The sequence below is a fragment of the Parasteatoda tepidariorum genome, chromosome 9, assembly GCF_982258835.1.
Source record: "Parasteatoda tepidariorum strain Cologne lab strain chromosome 9, Ptep-v5.0, whole genome shotgun sequence".
NCBI lineage: Eukaryota > Metazoa > Arthropoda > Arachnida > Araneae > Theridiidae > Parasteatoda > Parasteatoda tepidariorum.
Window position 1 is genome coordinate 58,616,890 of NC_141763.1, and position 21,987 is coordinate 58,638,876.

A 21,987-nucleotide genomic window follows, 5' to 3' on the forward strand; every position below is an offset into this window, starting at 1 on the left:
AATATCTAGACTTTTGCAGGTTTTCCTGACCGTGTAGGAACCCTGTTCAATTTATATATTAAAAGAAAATTGTGCAAAATAATAAAACAAATTTTCCTCCAAAAATTATTAAATTTCTTAGCTGGCAAATATTAATATTGATGAAATGGTACAGAATCAGCATTTTATGGTTCTTCATAACACATGGTTGTGTTTACTATTTAGTTTTAATTATTAAAAAATGTAAACAAGCCTTTATTAAGTGCAAACCTTTATTAAGAGGTTCCTTGAAATTTTTTTTTTTTTGCTTTGCATTACATCATATTAATCATTACTCTTTCAACTATCAAAACAAAATGTTTTCCTTTTAAATCAATTAAAAAAAAATCTGAACCAAGATAATTATTTTACCTTTTATTTTCTTTGTTTTAGGGGGCCTTACAAAAACGCATTAGCTTTTTTTCTTCTTCTAATTTCAATTAAGATATCAAAATGTGAGTTTTTTTTTAAAGATATGTGGACTTATGTAAAAAAGTTCCACAAGGCACGGCAATAGCACTATACACACTTACCTAGGACTAGCTTTAAATTTAAAGTAATTTTAATGCTTTTTATCCATAAATATTCAATATATTCATATAAATATATCCCATGATTTCCAATAAATATGCCCAAACTATTAAAGATAATAAATGTAAGGCTAGGAATTTTAATATTATATCAAGGAACATTCAATTATCAAATGAAAATTAACTACAACAAAATAGGCAAATTTTGGAAGAAAATAGTCAGGCATAATTTATTTCTCAGTAACTTTTGAGCATATTATATAAACAAGTGAACAAAACAAAATTGAAAACAGAGTCCTTTTAATAGCAATAAAAATAAAAGTCGTTTTTGATAAACTTGTTATCAAACACTACAATGTTAGAAGGAAAATAACTTTTAAATGCTTAACAATTTCAGAATCTCATTTTTTGCTTTTATCATCTTTTTTAGGGGAAGCTTTTTTATCTTTAGGATTATCTAGATTTCCAACAGCATTTCGTACTACTTCGCTTTGAGGGTCCACACCAGGTAAATTTCTAAGCACACTTTGCAAGAACTCAGGATCATCCATGACTTCTTGAAGATCTTCTTCTTCATCCTACGTGGAGAAAAATTTTAGATGAAAGCAAGATTTTTATCATATATATATATGTATATAGCAAAATAAATAAATACAAAAAAACATGAAGAAAATCTAGAAAAACAATGTTTCATTTATCATATTTACTGTTATATTTCATTTCAAAATTTTTTTAAAAAATCCGGAAAATAAAAGATATCTTTTCATCAGCCCACACGATTATATCCGCAAAAAAGAGTGCTTTCTAATATTGTATCAATAAAATTTTTTTTACAAAAATTACAACAAATAAAAAATAGAATACAATAAGTAAAAATAACATATAAAAACAGAAAATAAAATATAAAGAAAACACAGAATAAAGCATAATCTATAGAGCGAGTAGCGAATTCAAATGAACTTACATGAATGGGAAATTTTACAAGAATGATTTAAAATATTTTCGTAACTGTTTTCAGACTGCACTGAAGTTTTGAAAATCTCAATTAGATAACTGCACAATACATAAAAATCATGGTTTTTCTAACAACAAACAGTGCCTTCCAGAACACTTTGAGTTTTTTTCTTTTGGTATCAATTATAATATAAATAAATGTAATCTAAATAGCCTTGGTATAATTTATTTTTATAAAAAACTGAAGCATTCATGCAGGATTCCCACCCAATTTCAGAAAAAAATTTCCTGACTTTTCCAGGTAAATTTCAATGAAAATCCATACCATATTTTATCTATATTACGAAATTTTTCATCAGAAAATTTGGATTCTTTTATTTGTTATGCCAAGTATTAGATTTTTTGTGTAAAATAAATATCATTTTATGAGGAAGGAAGCATTTCAGTAGGTCTAAAATGTAAAATTTTTACAATAAATAATTGTAATGGAGGTTAGAATTATTTAACTCGAATCTCTATAACTGAGTATTGTTATTGACAATTTTAAGACTGGTTTTTTCCCAAGAAAAATGAAGGAATTTTCCAGGATTTTGTAAGAAAATTGCAACATTCCCTGACTTTTGGAGTTGAAATAAAATTCCCTGACAATTCCAGGCAATCCCTGTTCTCCCTGACCCGTGGGAATCCTGTTATGTTCTTCCTGTGTAATTTTGTTATAATAAAATTATGAAAAATTATATTCAATGAATAATCCAAGGTCTAATAAATTACCTTTGTTTGATCTTTATCATCTGTTTCCATAGGAACATTAGACTCATCTTCTCCTTCAGAACCATCACCTAGGTAAAATCAATAAAAATTAAAAGTGAATTCATTTATTTTAAGTTTTACATAAATAGAACACAAGAAAAATTCCAGACCAAGTTTAAAAATATTGCATACACAACTTTTTTTTAAAATTTTAATAACAACCTCTATTGGTAGCAAAAACCCTCTAGCACAGCAATGGGTGCAGTGGATTATTATAGCATCTTCAGAATAATTTAGCCATTTTAAATTCAAAGATCTTATTTCAATACAAGTCCTATGCAACGAGTTACTTTACTTCATACTTACTGCTTACAATGATAATGCTATAAATTGCCCATGTAAATTTATGTAATCAGGATCCCCCCAAAACTATTACTGATAATGGAAAGAAACATCTCGGTTAATTCTCTTTGGCATGAATTTCAGCACATTTTATAAACAAGTTCAAATTTCATCTCTGCAATTGCTTTGTGGTCTGATAGTAATGTACTTGATTAATAACAGGACTTTTATAGTTTGATTCCAGCTGTGAATCAATATTTGTTTCTCGTTTCCAATAAAATATATTTAACAAATCTACTGTTACAGATATTATTAATTAACAAACAATTTTATTTATTGTATATATATATATATATATATATATATATATATATATATATATATATATATATATATATCAAAAATATATATATATATATATATATATATATATATATCAAATATATATATATATATATATATATATATATATATATATATATATATATATCAAAAAAAAAATATATATATATATCAAAATATATATATATATATATATATATATATATATATATATATATATATATATATATATATATATATATATATATATATATATATATATATAAAAAAAAAATATATATATATATATATATCAAAATATATATATATATATATATATATATATATATATATATATATATATATATATATATATAAAAAAAAATATATATATATATATATCAAAATATATATATATATATTTTTTTCTTTTTTTTTGAACATTAGACATTGCTTAATAGTTTAAGTACAGTAATTCAATTCCTTTTTTCTTTAATTGTCTTAATTCTTATATAAATTTGAGATATATTAATTTAAATTATCTTAAATCTTTATCTTTTTTAATATTAAACTATCTTTCAAAAAAATAATAACGGTTAAAATATTTGTATTTATAAATAGTGCTTATATAATTAAAAAGTTAACTTTTATCTAGAAATTTTATTCTTAAAACAAGAATCTGAATTGTAGCTATTACAAAAAGCCTGAAAATAAAATAAAAAATTGACACATTGCACAAATTTAATTCATAACTGAAAGGCGATTGTATACATTAACATTCTTGAACCTGATCTGCTGGAAAACATACTTAATTAGCCTTTAAAAACATAATTTAAAAAAAAAAAACTTTTAGCAGTTTAAAAGCATACCATGCATATTTTATATTATTCTTGATCTCTCCATTACTTGTGATCTTCAGTTTTTGATAAAATATGTTAGATAAGCGAAATCTTTCTGGACGTTAATGAAGTATGCTTTTGAGCAGATTAATTAAAAAAAATTTCATGTAAATTTTTTTTTTATTATTTATGCGAAATGCCAAACTATTTTTTTTTTTGTTGTTGTCACTGTTTTTATGATAAATATCATCTATATTCTAGTTTGGAAAAAAAACAAAACAAAAAACATGCAAATAAAAATTGTGAATAGAAAGTCTAACTTTTAAAAACTTCATTTTAAAAAGAAATAATTAAGATAGAATAAAATTATTGAAATTTTATCATAAAATAACATTTAATAAATAAAATAATTTACATTTCAATATATTTGTTAAACAATAGATTTATTTACTATAATATTTATTAAAAATGGGACAAAAAAAAGTGATCCTGAACCACAGTGCAAATATAAAAAATAGACCACCTTGAAAAACTTTTGAGCTAAGGATCAGATCTTCACGTTCGAGGACTCAATCTTAAAAATTCAAGGGGTGACCTTAAATATGCTAATTCGTGCAGACACTATTTTAACTTGCGAAATCAGACTCACACTTGCATTTTCTTTAAATAAACATGCTTTTTCTGTTGTTGACGGATTTGGATTTTTGACCCCCAAGATATAGGTGGTAGCCTTGATCTGGAAAATAGAGTTGCAATAGTTTGGACAGGAGAATGGCCAAAAGATTGTGCCTCTTAATGTTAATTTCATTTTAAGCATATTTTGCCATGTCTCGAGAAATTAAGTAAAGAAAAATGTTTGCACATGATTGTCGAGTTAAAAATACATCCATGAAAAATTTACTTTTAGTAAACATTTTTATTATTTGCATAGCTGCCAACTCTCCCAGTTTTCTCATAAAATTTTATCTTCATATTTAAAGTGGAAGCAAAACTTATTTCATTTCGTTAATAGATGATTTTGACCACCACTACATATAAATAATTACAATGAATATCCAAAAGCATAATAGTCTTTTAGAATAGCGAATTTCAAACTAGTCAAAATATAAATACAATATTGTTGAGTAAGATTGATTTTTGGTAATTTGTTTTACAACCACTTGGAAAATCTATTCTCAGAAAGAGTGAAAGTTGACAAATATATATTTCATTTAATAGTAGTCAGAAAATTTTTGAATATTAAGATGTAAAAATTTTTACAGTATTTTAAAAGGCAAAATACAAAACTTGAGCAAAATTGGCAGAAAAGTTTCTGAGAAACTGAATTTAGAAAAAGTTGCATTCTTAAAATTCAATTTCTCAGCATATATTCGACCCATTTTGTTCAAATTTTATATTTTGCATTTAAAAATACATTTTTTAAAATGATGTAAAAATTGCTTATCTTACAATTCAAAATTTTTCCAATTATTATTAAATAAATAAATAATAGTAAATGCTTACTATAAGTTATTTTTTGCACGGGATTATCTTGGTCTTTGAATTATCTTTGGTTAAACAATTTTTGTGCACAAATTTTTCAATTCTCTTCAAAATATCTCGAGATATTGTGAAAGACATAAACAATAAAATTAACATTAAGGAACCCAAGTTTAGAACCGTTCTCCTGACCAAACTATTTGCACCATATAACCCAGATGACGATTACCCCCTGTATATCTTACCTTGTATACCTGTATATCTAAAGGGTCAAATATCTAAGTCCATCGATAAAAGGATATGTTTAATCAGAGGAAGCACATTTTTGGGTATGATTTTGTAACTTAAATAATTATTGGCACAAATTAATTAGCAAAATAAAATGTGAAAATTTCAAAGGGGCCGTTCAAAAAGTACGTACACAAAAATGGAGAAATTTTAAACCCCTCCCCCCTTCGTACATAAGGTCTTACTCCCCCCCCTAGAGTACGTACATTTTATTAGTCTACCCCCCTTTATCATAAAAATTAAAATAATTATGTTTTAAATAACATTAAATATTTACTTAAGGAGTGTGTAGGATAAAGTCAAATTTAAATTTGGTGTATGTTTATAAAGTACGTACTTTGTATAATACCTCCCCCCCCTCCCCATCGTACAAAACCGTACATAATAGCAAATCCCCTCCCCCCCTTCGGGATGTACGTACTTTTTGAACGGCCCCAAAGAGAATTTAAGATACCTACTGAAAAATGCAAAATAGAAAAGCCAAGCAGTTAAGATTAATTTCATTTGTTGAAATTATGGGTGAAAGTACTTAATTGGAGGTAAGGCTTTTCCGTTTTTTTTTGGGGGGGGGGATTTTATTCTAACATAATACGAAACTATTGATATGCAATAACAATTTTATTATATTAATAATTCACGTAATTTTATTACAATAATATATAATAAAATGATTTAAAAATAAGAATCTCACACACATTCTCTAAAATTAGAAATTTATGCTTGAACATTGCTATAATAGTTATATTGATATTTAAATATATAGATGTATGTTGAAATATATAGATGGACATTTAACTCTCAAAATTATTACAAAGTTGCCATAGTTGAAATTAGAAGTAACAGTCAAAAGTAGATTGTTTAGCTTTTAACTATTATCAAACATATTATTTTTCTCTTTATATATTTTGAATACATTTTTTATTTTTAATTATTACGACACTCCAAAAATAATAATTTAATTTGCTAAATTAGTAGGAAAAAAAAACTTATAAAACTCTGCAGAAGGTTATGATTTTCTACAATATTTACACATCAATTTCTCTTCAAAAATGAAATTGTTAGACTGAACTATTGATTTCATAATGCACAATTTTATACTAAAGTGCAATCACATTAAAGATAAACTGCGTATACCAAGCAGATACTAAACAATAACTTACGTGCATGCTGTAAAGACATCTGCATTGCATAAGCAATCTGTTCTTCTTCAGTCATTGCAGCAAAATCAGGAATAACTGGTCCAGAAGATGGAGGTGCTTCAGTATTGGCTAAAGACATAGCAACAGCTTGCTCAAGCAAAGCTTCTTCATTACTGTCTAAATAGAAAAAAAATTACAGATATAAATACATTTTCAATCTCTTCCTCACACTAAAATCAATAATATTCACTAACTTGAGTGTTTTCAAAGATCACAAGAAAATGCTTTGGATTTCTTATAATTAAAACATGAATAATTCTAATCATACTATTAATTTGTATTAATGCAGTCTATTACAAAGCATTTATATTAAAATTGTATCTTTTATTTTGGTTAATTCAAACACCACAGCGTCCAAAATTAGGGTACTTAAATGCGTGATTGGAACTTTTTGTGCCATAATAATATTGACAGTTTAAGAAATCATTAATATCAATAACTGAGCAAATGAAAAACATTGAGACTTTAAAAAAAGAAAAAAAAAAACGAGTGCACATTTAAAGCAATAATTGGCAAAAAAAAAAAAAAATCAAAACATTATATGTTTACAATGGCACATACGCATATAGTGTTTTGTATGCTACATTTGTATACAACAAATCTGAATTTGTAACACATCTGCAACAGTCTGTCATATTTTATTAATATATAAAATATGTTCTCAAAAAATTGTTTCTAGAGCAAATTACTATTTGAACTTTTATGATTTCGAAATTACTCTTTATATTATAAATTTGAAATTCGAGCTAATACCAGTCATATATTTTATTTATTTATTTATTATTATTATTATTTTTTTTGTCTGTGGTGCATCAAAAGGAAAATAAAAAAAACAGGAGCATTCATTCAACACCTCAAAGGCATCATTTGACAATTCTGTAGCAGAAAAAACTTCTTTTGAAAAGTTCTGCCGAAAAGAAAATCAAAATTATTTGCTTCCCAAATAGAAAAACCTTTCTGTAAAAACTCTGTAACACTCCGCTACAATGTCGACAGAATTCTACCACGGATCAAAGTATATCATGGGCTGCCCAAACAGGGCAGCCTCATAAGCTTTTTAAAACCTTTATAAATTATTCTCAATTACAAAATGTCCGCCTTTAAAATCAGAATGTCACAATTGTTACTTGCTAAGAGAATGGAATAACCACAGCTTTGGTGCCGCACAAGAGCAGTACAGGGTTCATACTCTTTCTAAGAAAGTAAATTTCAGGAGTTTCTAAGGAGTTTTTCAGGAGTACAATACAATAAATTCAGGAAGTGAGAGGGAAAATTATATACTTAGTATAATTTTAATATAGCTATTTATAAAATTAAATTTACAACATTAAAAAAAAAAAAAAAAGCACAAAATAGTAAATTAATAAAAAAAGTATCTTAAAATATTATTTCTTTTAAACACTTTTTAAAGACATATGTCTTATTCAGTTCTTCTTCACATATTTTAAGCTCAGACATTTTTTCTTTAGCACAATTTTTGAACAATAAACATTTTAAATGAGGTGCTTTGACAGAGATACCAACTTTTTGAACCAGCTATGAGTAATTAGAAAGTACAATAATACAGAAATATATAAAGAATTTACAAAACTGGAATCAGCAAAACTTTAAGGTGTATGTACTACTTATTTCTATCATGGGAATATAATATCAATAATGCAGAAATTTACTATTAAAAAAAATAAATGAATATTTAGATACAGGTACTTAATTAAAAATTATACAACACTAAAACTTTATAAATCATTACAAAATGGTGAAATTAAATTAATTAATCGGAATCAGTGTTTTAGTCTTTGGTTAAATTAGAACTAGCCCTCACTGCCTTAGAACCATTAAAAAATTTTATTCACAATATTTCAGATTTGAACTTGTTCTTTTGCTTTTCTATAAGGAGGGATAATTCAGTTTGAGGGAGGGTAGAAAGAAGATTTCTTTACATTTTTTTAAAATTCTTGAAAAACCATAATCTTGACTATGAAATCGTAATAATTATGGATAAATCAAAATAGTTGGCACCTTGCTTGGACATACGAGTACACTTAGATTTAAAAACTTGAATATCGGACAAAACTTGAATATTAACAATTGAATTGGTTAATTTTCAAGAAAATGGTCATAAAAGTGCCTATTTTGCCGAATACACGTATTTGATTAGTGCTGACATCTAGTTTAAAAGAAATGAACTACAATTACCTTCAAAAAATATCTTGGTACTGCCATCTGGTGCGTAAAATGAGGAATAAAATGTTTTCTGGACAAAAGAAAGTAATCAGTTTTATTCTTATTGGCGTGTTACTTCGAGGGTGAGGGTGAAATCTCACCCCGTCATTTTCACGGAAGCGAGAAGGAAGGGGTTAAGAGTATAATTGACCAAGTGAGCCTTACCATCAGGAGGGTTTTGCCCAGCAGACTCATTGCTAGTAGCAGAAACAGTCCTTCTAGCTTCTTCCTCTTGTCTTTGCCTTTGTTCTTCCATAGAAACTCTTAACGCCTATGGTAGAAAATAAAATAAAAATATCTTAAAAATTTAAAACCATATGCCCGTAAATAACTCCAGTTGACAATACATAAAATAGAGAAAAAATGTGATTGTAAGTAGTTAAATATGATTATTATAACAACCATTAACTTTTAGACCTTTCAATGTTTTATTTTTACTAAAATATTAAAACAATCTCTATGAAAGAACAATAATCCCGTTGCATCTAAACCAGGTTAAGAAGAAAAAAACTTCATTCAGAAATTTTGCTTTACACAAAGATTTTTATCCAATCAATGTATAAGGAAAAAAGAACACAAGCTACATAAAAAAATAGTCCCAATTACTCTTTAGAAACAACATCTTATTTTTGTGAAATGTTCTTAATTCATCCAATTGTGTTTAAATTGAACCAGCGAATTGTCATGTTATTTGTATGTCAACCATTAAGAAAAATTTCTAACTTCGCTTTTTATTTCTATGAACAAAACTTGACTAAATTAAAAAGTAATTTTTGGTGGTTATTACTCTATAAGTATAACATACATATGTATTTGACTTTAAAAAAAAACTTAATAAATAAATCATATTACTTACAAGAGCTAATTCTGGGTCTTCATTGGGATCCACACCAAATTCATATCCCATACCTCCAATTCCAACTGCTCCACTACCATCTTCACCTTGAACTACAGGAGAACTGACCAATGCATCAGAGAGATGAGGTCCAGGTGGTACAGTAACAAGATGGGATCTGAGAAATGCAAATGCTACATTACATACATTTGATAACTTATTTACTTCCAAAAAGTAATATTCAAATATTCTTACTCAATACATTAAAGTACTCAAAAAGTAAAGTAAAAAAAAAGAAATTATAAATTTAAATTAATGACTTTCAACTAATGAACATTATTTTCAAACTAGTGGTCAAAGATTCCTTGGGGGTTCACTCTGTGTTTGTGTATACACAGACCGTTGTGAATATTATTACAATTATAAAAAGAATAAATCTACCTACATACATTTGCTGCACTGTCACTAATTCAAAAAAGCTAATTTATCTTTTCTAGATGAAATTTAGATTTATTCTCTCAGACAGTATCTTATACAGTAGAACCTGTTTATCAGAACGTTGATTAACGGAATTGATCAAAGACCCTGCTATTTTTACCTGCCTTAACCAAAAAAAAGTGTTTTTTCCCCCCACATACAATAAGAGTCGTGCTATTTACAATTAGGGTATACATGTGCAACAAAAACTCTGAGGTTCAAAACTATAACAATATGGAAAATTGTAAAAAAGTTTAAGCTATACACAGTACACACAGTTTTTAGGGTGCAGATAAATTTTTAAACAGATCTATGCATAATGACTATAAAAGCATAAATATTACAATTTGAAAATATTCTAAATGCCATGAGGATAATAAAATTTGGATTTTTTTTTAAACTATACATTTACGACACTAAATACTTGAGTAATTACTTTTTGGTGATTCGTAAGAATTTCATTGTTGTAAAATCCCATGGTCTTTTGACAGTTTTTCAGAAGTTAATGCAATGGATTTTCAAATCCTGATACCTTACAACATTTTGACACGCCGATTTTTTTTAAGCTCATATGGTTTTTTGAGCAATTATTACAATGTAGTTCCTAAGATTATTAAAATGCCGTAATAATACAAGATTTAGACACATTGACTTGCATCAAATTTTATTTCAAATTTAAGTTTTTCTCTTTCAATCTTTTTTTCCAGCAGTTTTTGAAATCTTGATTTTTTCTTTCCACATTAGAAACTTGAATCACACATTTGAACTAGACTCATGGTACTAGACTTCAATCCAACACCTTAGCAACTGGATGAATGTTGGAGACAGGGCTGCGGCTTGAATTTTGGGGATGCTCTTCAGGCTCTCAGTGGACTTTGGGGTACACTTCCAATGGATTCCATCACACATTGGAATCAAAGGTAATGAGATGGCGGACTCACTGGCTAAAGATGCTTCTTTGGAACCTTTACAGCCAGATTTACCTTCCACTGTCATTGAGGTCTTTACAGAGTGCAAAAATTTTTTTATGGGCCTCTAGAGGGTTCCACCTCCGCATAGTTGGTATTTCAGAAAATGACCTGGAAGTGCCTTGCATTTTGAGGGACCTAGAAACCAGCAGACTTGTTTATCTCGCTTTGCAAGTGGTCACTTGAGGTGTCTCTCGTATGTTCAGGGGCAAAAGACTTTTGGACTTTGCACTAAATGTAGGACTGCTCAGACTTCGTCCGAGCATATTCTAAACTGTATCGATTTTAAGATCGACGAGGTTTTTTCAAAACCTCAACTGTTTTTAGACTTTCTGGACATTTTTGGACTTATGGATTTGGTCTTATTGTGATGGACCTCATGGGGATTAGAAACAACAACAACACACATTTGAGTAGTCATTTTTTAATATGCTCAAAACACAAATACTTTATCGCAAATGTGGTTTTGTCTGTCACTTTTTCTGCAGCTGTTCATGTGAAAACTTGTAGTGTCTCATGTTTCATATGAAACACTACAATTTTTCACATGATTTTTATAATTCAGATACGAAGCAATAGTATAAATGACAAAATATGGTAATGTTTCAAGTGAGGAGATTACTAGTTTATTATGCACAAGATTTTAGCAACATTTGATAAGGACTTGGCATTAATCACCATTTTGTTACCCTGCTTGTGTGAACCCCAGTTAGAAGACAGAAGAAGGATAAAAATTCAAAACAAAAAATAATATTTTTAAAAACCACGTTTTTGTAGTGGAGAACAATAATTAAAAAAAAAATTTGAAAAACGTGGGGCGCATGAAATACATAACAGTAATGTTATATTAGTGTGTGTATGTGTGCTCTTGAGAATATGTGTATGTATATCTGTAATTGTATCTGAATGTGGATGTGGAATATGTTTGTGTATATGCATATGTATGTGAATGTATATGTGGCTGCGCATGTGTATGAGTAAGAAAATGTGTATATGTACTGTTATGTATTTCATGCTCCCCACGTTTTTCGTCTTTCAATTTTTTTTTAATTATTATTCTCCACAACAGAAACGTGGTTTTTAAAAATATTATTTTTTGTTTTGAATTTTTTTTATTTTAAATCATAATTTCTTTAATTTTTATTTTATATTTTTTAAAAATTAATACTTTTCAAATATTATTCTTCATTACAAAAAACGTGGTTTTTAAAAATATATATTTTTATTTAGATTATTTTTCTTAGTCAAAAGTAGTCAAGACTACTACAAGACCACTACTAAAATAATAGAACTTTCATTTTAAATTAGGGATACAAAAATCTTTATAGAAAAACAATACCTTTACGACTTTCATAAGTTTTATGCTGATGACAACCAAAACAATCTGGAAATGAATGAGGAAAAACTGGATCCTACCACGTGATTTTTCAGGCAATAAAAATACTCTGACAATAAAAATCTTTTCCCCTGACATGTAATACTAATTTGAAATAATGGAATCGACAACAAAAGACAATCTCGAAATTTTTTTTTTTAATTTTATTTTACTTTGTATGTCTCTTTTTATTGTCATCCAATTCTGAACTATGTGCCGAATTTGAAGTTTGTAGCTAGTCGGGAAGTTAGTTTAAAATCGATTACAAAATTCCACCCGGACAGACATACACGAAGGCAAGTTCATATAAACGTGGTAAAATGGAAACACTGTAGCCCTTTTGAACAAAAAAATAAATAAATAATAATAAAAGGAGAGAAGTGAAAAATCACTAAAAATTGAATTTTAAAGGTTTAGATAGTTCACTATATCTTTGGGTGTCGCAAAACATTCATACATATATACAGTGAACCCTCTTGGGAGCGATCACTCTATGTTCCACAGTAAAATGGTCGTTAATGGAGGTTGGTCATTCTTAGGGGTTACTTACATTCACTACAAAAAGCCATCGAAGGTACATGATTTTTTGTAAACAATTTTAATTTTAGTCAGTGCTACTTTCTTGGTGTGGAAATGCCGCTTGTGTTGAGGCCATGAAAATCAAATCTTTGTATAAAATTTAGCGTCAATAAAAATGATCCATACAGGTAATAATAATGTGTAAAAACAAATTTACCAACTATGAATGATAGAACCATTTTAAATAAATAAACAATTACGTTTTTCAATTTAAGTTTGCATTTAATTTTATACCTTGAAATTTAGTTATCTTTAAAAAATGAGAAGTTTCTTTGCTTCATTTTTTTTCTCCTAACTTAACTTTCAACTCTAAAAGTAAATCGTTGATAGTATTGTCTTTAGTGCACTCCGACTGCAGTATGAGGTTGTCAAAAAGAGAGATCGTCAAAAGAGAACTCTTTCGGAGATCATCAAAAAGGGTCTTTAAATTAAAGTTTGAATACATTTTAATCTACGTATCTTTTGTTTATAAATTTTTTGTGTTTCTCTTTTTGAACTTTTCCTCACTTGGTGTACAAGTTTTCCCGGTCACTGGGGGAGGCTTTAAAGGTCTCTCCAGAAGGTTTTCTTTAACACAAAGTCTATGGAAGAAATTTCATGTCTTCTACATTTTTGTACACAAAAGCATGAATATCAAAATTTTTATTGAACGTGATATACATCAAGACAAGCTAAAATAAGTTCACTTTATTAATCCATTATCTCCTAATTAATGAGTACTAATAAGACCATGCGATAGATTTTTATCTGAAAAGTTAGATAACTTTTCATGACAAATTTCTTAATAAAAGTAATGAATCACTACCGAACAATTTTAATTTATGTGTTAGGTCGTTCATCATAAATAATAATACAAAGTATTAACAAAACAAAGGATAAACAAAGAGTCAAATTATTTAAGAAAATATTTGATTAAGAAAATATTTATTTTTGCTTCATGATATATATCAATTTATAAAATTCAAATATGTTAATTTATTAAATCAAATAGACGAAAAAAAATATTTTTTAAATATATTAATAGTCTTTAATTTTTTAAGTAATAGCACAACATTACTTAGAAAAAAAAAACTAGAAATGAAGACTTTCTAATTAATTTTGCATTCAAATAGGGTTATAAAAAAATTTCTACTTACCCAGTACCATCTTTTCCATTTAGAGTATTAATAAACAATGTTAGTTTATCTGTATTGACAGCCTATAAAAAAAAAGATAAAATAAAAATAATAAATCGATAATTAAAAAATATATATAAAAAATATTTTTTTTTAATAAAATATTTAAGATATTTCTTTTTAATTAAATTTTTCGTGGAGAAAGAAAAAAAGTAAGCTTTAGAAAAATCTGTTTAAACTTAACTTATTTAAAGGGAAAAAAAAAAACATTCATAATTGGCTGGTTAAACCTTACTAATTTAATTTTTAACACTTAAATGCTCATATAATGTTTAACTTAATTTATAATGTTAAACTTAAAATTATTTAAAAAAAAGTTTAAATAGTATTTAAGTACTTTGTGTTACTGATAGTGAAGTATGATTTTAAGAAAATATTCAGTATAAAAATTCAATTTGACAATAGAAGGGGCAATATGCTCATCTCACATCTATATTGTCTTACTTCGAAAAAAAAAAATTATTTTTACATATCTTTAAAATTTGAAATTGTTGATAATTTTAGAAATACTTTATTGAAATACTCTTTAATTTTTCAAGCAAATTATACACCAAATTCTTCTGTGAATTACTCGATTATACTTACATCTTCCCCAAAATTAACAATGTCTACACAAACTTTTTCTTTCTTGAACTTCTTAGCTAATTTTATGATCTGAAAAAAGTTTTTAAAAAATTATCATTTAAGTTTTGTTGAAACAAAAAATAATAAATAAAATTAGTATCACTTTTAGAACAAAATTTTAAATTTTAGTTTCATTTCAAATTTTCAATGTAACAGAAGCATTTTGCAAGAGTACTTTTGTCATAAATAGCTACTAAACACAAACACTTCCTTTACATAGCAAATTAACAACATTTAATTCAAATGCAGATTTTCCTGTCTTAATAAGTTATAAATTTAAAAAAAAGTTATAAAATTTTTTTTTCTTTGTTAATTTATATAATTTTTTCATCTGCAAATCCATTTTGGGCAAATCCGTGGGTAAAATTATTTACTAATAAATTTCTTTATTAATTTATACAATTTTTCCATGTGCAAATCCATTTCGGGCAAATCTGTGGCTAAAATTATTTACTAAAAAGATTTCTTTGTTAATTGATATAATTTTTCCATGTGCAAATCCATTTCGGGCCAATCCATGGCTAAAATTATGTGCAAAAACAGGCAATTCGTGTTTCTCTTTTCTATTATATATTTTTTTTCTTAAATAAATATTTATTTTCTAAAATTATTTATAGTCAATTTCTCTAAATTATCCAGTATAATATTACCTTGTGCACATCCATTTTCGGGCCCATCCTTGGTAACTAACAAATCAAGCGGACTTCAGCAATGCAGTAAGAGCAGCACTTTAAAACAAAACTCCTCTAGTTACGCTCCATTTGCGCTTTTGTTTTCATATTTTGCAATCTTGTTACGAAAACATTTTAAATCATTCTTGAAAAATTTCCCGTTCATGTAAGTACATTTGAATTCGCTACTCACTTTATAGTTTGTTTTATTCAGTTTTTTCTTTTTCCTTTATTTTATTTTCTGCTTTTATGTGTTATTTTTACTTATTGGGTTCTATTTTATTTGTTGTAATTTTTGTAAATTTTTTTTAAGTGCTCCTCACACTGTTGTATTGATATATTTCGCTTTAGCACTATTGATACAATATCAGAAAGCACTCTTTTTTGTGGATATAATCGTGTGGGCTGATGAAAAGATTATATCTTTTATTTTCCGGATTTTTAAAAAAATTTTTTTATCCTTTCCCCCCCTTTTTTTTCATATGTCTGTAATTTTCCTTTGTTTTATCTTCATTTTGAACTATATATATGTAATACAAAAATTAAATACTTTTGTATTAATAAAAGCATTAAAACTTCATTCCTTTTTATTAAATATCTTTAGTAAAGGATAAGGGTAGAAATTCTATTTTGGGACTTCAAGGCTAAAAACATGCCAATGAATAATAATTAGATTAATACTTCAAAAGAGAAGTTATTTTAAGATCTTTCACTTCCATATAAGGAAAGATTAAACGATTTGCTTTGAGTAATAAATAAATTTGATGAGGCGTAAGAATACAGAAAAAGCATATGACTGGGACCTCTTCACCCTGTTTAATCATCCTATAAAATGCAGAGCGCTAATTTTTGATGTTTATCTTGCTAAAATAAAATCCGTCAGCTTAGACGGGATATCTGTTCCCCCTCTCCCGCTTCGGAGAGGGGTTAAACTGCTATTTCACCATCGCAACTTAATAAAAGAAGATTATGCACAACTGGACTCTTCAATCATGTTGCTCTCAATACTAATTTACTAAAAAATCATTAGAAGCCTCGCAGGATGTTTGCTTTGTGCAGGAAACCCCTTGAAAGAAAATTTTTGTGCAATACTATCTCGTGGGACTTGGCCTAACGTGACCGCTACCTCGTCGAGAAGGATTCCTCACCCACCCGGGAGAAAAATTGCTTCATCGGTGATTTTACGGTACCTACTGGAGACAGACCGTTCGCTTTTGCTGAATGTTGAAAGAAACTGTGACAGCCATGAAAACGTTTGTGTCTACAATGCCTGTTAGTGCCCTCAGAAACAATGAAGTGTGCGATTAGTGTTTTAAAAAGTCCTAATCAAGTGTGCGAAAGTCCTAATCAAGATGTTGTGAGAAAAAAAATAAATAAATAAAAAAAAAAAAAGAAAAGAAAAATGTGCGCGATTTATATTTATTAGACGAGCTTCTGCTCCTTTAGAGAAAATTCTTTCAAAGGAAAGGATTTATTTTCTCCTTCGAAGTGCTTTTTTTTTTAAGTAACAAAAATGAATCCAGTGAACATCTGTATATTTTTTTTTTCCTCGATAATGAATCAGTTTTACTTCATATTTTAGTAATCTAATTTTTTTTATTTTATTACGAATCTTTGAAAGAGTGAAGTATGAAGTGCATTCTTGTGTTTATATTGTTTTTTTTTATTTTTATGATACATAGTTTTTATGATATAGTGCATTTATACTGCTTTTAAAATGTTTTTAAAAGAAATAGATGTGGTTCAAACGTCAATTAAAGTAACGAAGGCAAACAAAATTAAGTTATTATTTAAACTTTTATTTCCAAATGATTTGTCTAGATTAAACCGTAACAAAATTCTTAATTTTTCAGAATTTTCTTTTGAAACTAACACTAATGAATTTGCAAACAAACTAAAAGAAATTTGTGATACTTTTAATTTTTCGGATTTAATCAAAATTTCAGACATTCTAAATATTTCCAGTGAAGGAAATAAGGAGGAAATTGCCAAGCATATTTTAAATTGTTTATGTGATTTTAATCACTTAAAAAATTCGATCGTAAAGGAAAATCCCTCCGAAGATGAGGAGGAAACTACTCAGTTTGAGAGTAAACACACTCAAACTGATTTTGAACCACATTTACCAACTAAAACTTGTGTAAATCAATTTACACAAGTTAATTTAAATTCTATATGTACAAAAATTAGTGTTGATGAAGATATGGTATCCTATAGTCAAAGTTCTAGTAATAATATAAATAGGGAAAATGAAACAAAATTAGTAGTTAGTTTTTCAGATATTGAAGCAGTTACCCCTATGTTTAATGGAAATCGCTATGATAACATAAATTCTTGGTTTGAAAATTTTGAAACTCATGCTAATTTATTTAAATTGTCTGATATGCAAAAGTTTTTATTTGCAAAAAGATGCATGAAAGGTAACGCATTAACTTTAATTAGAAGTGAAACTCAGTTAAATTCGTATGCAAAACTAAAAAATCTTTTGCTTGAAGAATTTGGACTTAGTTGCAATAGTGCAGAAGTACATGCAATGTTGCAAAAAAGAAAACAAAGGTATAATGAAACTCTTCAAGAATATTTCCTAAAAATGAGAGAAATAGCTACTCAAAGTGATATTGATGACTTAGCTTTAATCACTTATATAATTCAAGGAATACCAGACCAAACAAATAATAAAACAATTCTTTATGGAGCCAGTAACCTTTTTGAATTTAAACAAAAACTTAAACTTTATGAAAAAATTAAAAGTGACTTAGATAAATATAAATTTCAAGCTAATAAGGGACCATATGTTAGGAAGTTAGAAAACCCGAAATATGACATTAAGTGCTTTAAGTGTAATGCACCAGGACATAAAGCCCCGGCTTGTCCTAAAAATAAAAATGTAACCCCGAATGTGACAAAACCCAAAATACATCATACTACACAGGAGAACCCATTGAATGAATGTAAATATTGCTCAAAGAAAGGACTTTTGAATCAATTTCACATGGGCTCCACGTGTGTAAACAACCCTAGTAATGTGGTTGATGTGAACGTTCAAAATATGACAAGTAATCAATAGCAATTACTAATATCCGGATATATAGTTGAAAACGAGTACGTAAACGGATATATCGTAGAAAATAGGTACCTAAATGGATATAAAGTGAAAAATGAATACGTAAAGGGACGTCCAAAACAAAATAAAAATGAAAAAGTAAAAGAGATATTATTGAATGTTGATACCGGGTCAACATTAAATGTAATACCAAAAGATTTGGTGTTAAAATTGAATATTCCTATTAAAAAATGTGAGGAATTAAAGGTTACCCAAACGAAAGGACAACTAACACTTAACAAAATTTGTGAGTTTCCCCTTAAATTAGGCAAAATTGTTAAGTCAGTTAAGTTTTTTGTAATTGATACTGATTTACCATATGCTTTACTTGGGTTGCAGGCTTGCAAAGAGTTTTGTTTGTTTATTGATTGTGTCGGGCCAGTTGTTACTCAATTTGGTAAGAGATTGATCACCTCTGCTAATTTTAACAGTGACAACTTATCTTTGCACATTAGACAGCAAAATTCTCAAAATGTTAAGGGTAAAAATGTTGAAAAAATAAAAGTTGAAGATGTTTCAGTAAAAGTAAACATTGAAAAAAATAATGTAAAGGTAATAATAACAAAAATAAAAGGAAACGGACAAATAGGAAAAAGAAAAAATGTCCAAAAATTTCAAATGATTCGAAGATAGATCTAGGTAATGGGTGCACACATTATCAGGTTAATATCGACGAAAAAATAAAAAATGAAAGCAAAATAGAAAATGTGGACTTAAAAGAAATTTTAGAAAGTTATGATGATATTTTTGCAAAACATAAACACGACGTAGGAGAAATTAGAATGGAACCGCAAAGAGTTAGGTTAACCTCAGATTTACCTATATCTCTAAGGCCGTACAAAACATCCCCAAAACAACAACAAGAAATTGATTTACAAATAGAGGAATTGTTAAAAAATAACATTATAAAAGAAAGTTCATCCCCTTATGCTGCCCCAGTAACTTTAGTTTTTAAAAAAGATGAAAATAAAAAGAGTCGTTTATGTATCGACTATAGAAAACTAAATCAAATTACAAAAACAGATTCTGAACCTCTACCTTTAATACAAACTTTAATAGAAAAATTGTCTAATAGTAGTTATTATTCTAAAATAGATTTATCACAGGGATATCATCATGTTCGTATTCATCCTGATGACACTGAGAAATTAGCATTCGCTACTCACAATGGTCTATTTGAATACTTAAGATTACCTTTTGGCTGGAAGAATGCCCCGAGCATTTTTCAACGTACAGTTCGTAGAATTTTAAATAAACATAAAATTAAATTTGCTACAAACTACTTTGATGATATCATTATATTTTCTAATTCTTATGATGCACATTTAACTCATCTTAAAAAGATTTTTGATATTTGTAAACAGGAAAACTTAAAATTAAAACTTTCAAAATGTTCATTTTTGCAAAAACAAATAGAATTTTTAGGATATGAAATTAAAAATAGAATTGTGTCACCCGATAACCATAATATTGAGGTTATTAAAAAATTATTGCCCCCTAAAAATGTAAAATCATTACAAAGATTTCTCGGATCAATAAATGTTTACAATAAATTTATTGATAATTATGCGAGTATTCGACATCCTTTAAATAATTTGTTAAAGAAAGATGTAAAATGGGTGTGGTCAGATAAATGTCAACAATCTTTTGAACTTTTAAAAAATGCTATTAGTTGTAAACCAATTTTGAAAATTTTTAACCCTAATCATGAATGTCATCTTTTTGTTGATGCATCATTAGTTGGAATTGGATGTGTGCTAAAACAGACAGATGAATGTGGTGTATTGCATCCTGTAGCTTTTCATTCTCGTTCATTAAGGGACTATGAAAAAAACTATGCAATTACAGAACTTGAATGTCTTGCTATTGTCGATTCTCTAAATAAATTCCATCATTACCTTTTTGGACAAAAATTCACCATACATACTGACCATGCTGCTTTAGTTTGGCTAAAAAATGTTAAAAATTTAAAAGGAAGATTATTTAGATGGTCATTATTGTTAAGTATGTATGAATATGATATTAAATACACAAAAGGCTCTGCTAATTTTGAAGCAGATTGGCTTTCGAGAGATGCAACACATTCAATTGTCCAAAGTAATAGTAAAAATAATAATGTTCATGTTTCACATTTATTGAACTTGAGTGAAATAGTGGAAGCTCAAAGGAAAGATAACTTACAAGGTAAATTTATTGATATCAATAATGTTTTGTGTGTACGTAAGAAAAATTTTACTAAAATAGTTGTTCCATTTTCGTTAAGATTAAGACTTCTGCAAAATGCTCATGATAAGTTTAATCATCCAGGAGTTCAGAAAATGATTAACTTAATAACCCCTGTTTTTTATTGGAACAACATAACTTCAGATATAACAAAATTTTGTAAACATTGTCATACGTGCCAATTAAATAAAAAAACCGCGACAAAAAAGATTTGGATTATTACAATCCTTACCCCCTGTTAATCAGTCTTTTGACTTACTAGCAATAGATAGTGTTGGTGGATTGAATTACTATAATTCAACAAAGAAATATTTAACTTTAATTATTGACCACCTTACACGCTACATGTGGGCTTTTGCATCAAAATCCATTAGCTCAGAAACTTATACAAATTTTTTGCATCAAATTTTTCAAAATCAAATCCCTAAATCCTTGTTAAGTGATCGAAACGCTGCTTTTACTTCTTCTCATTTTAAAAAGTTTTTGAAACATAATAAAATTCAACAGTTATTGACAACTGCACATCATCCGCAGTCTAATGGCAAGGTTGAACGCCTTGGTCAAACAATAATTACCCGTTTAAAATGTAAAATTAATGAAAAACCTACTAAAACTCCCTGGCCTGTTTTGTTAAAAGATATAGTTAATACTTATAACTTAACTCCCCATTCTGTAACAAAATTTCCACCTGCATACCTGATGCATGGTAAACTCCCCTACGTAAATCCCTTAAATGAAAAAGTCTATCCACCTGTTGAAGAAGCTAAAAAAATAGCGATTCAAAGAACTAGAGAATATCATGAAAGAAATAAAATTTATTATGATTCTAGATTTTTAGATATAGACTTTAAAAATGATGAATTAGTTCTGTTTGAAGAATTTACTTATCCTAATACGAGGAAGTTGTCACCTCCTTTTAGTGTACCGTATAAAATTCTTCAAAAAATTTCAGAAGTTAATTACAAAATAAATAAAAAGAATAATTTAAGTAAACAAAATTTTGAAATAGTACAT

The 21,987-nt window shown here is 27.5% G+C and overlaps 1 protein-coding gene across 1 annotated transcript in view; it reads right to left on the minus strand.

The window, feature by feature from the left end:
* Positions 1-751: 751 nt before the first annotated feature.
* Positions 752-21,987, minus strand: part of Rpn10 (regulatory particle non-ATPase 10) — a 29,644-nt gene continuing 8,408 nt past the window's right edge. The window contains exons 5-11 of the mRNA XM_016054103.4: positions 14,938-15,006; positions 14,314-14,375; positions 9,800-9,956; positions 9,109-9,214; positions 6,682-6,837; positions 2,274-2,341; positions 752-1,126 (exon numbers count right to left, since the gene is read on the minus strand). Of these exons, the coding sequence (XP_015909589.1) occupies positions 950-1,126; positions 2,274-2,341; positions 6,682-6,837; positions 9,109-9,214; positions 9,800-9,956; positions 14,314-14,375; positions 14,938-15,006 (795 nt within the window). The 3' untranslated portion in view covers positions 752-949. The remainder of the gene's footprint in view (positions 1,127-2,273; positions 2,342-6,681; positions 6,838-9,108; positions 9,215-9,799; positions 9,957-14,313; positions 14,376-14,937; positions 15,007-21,987) is intronic.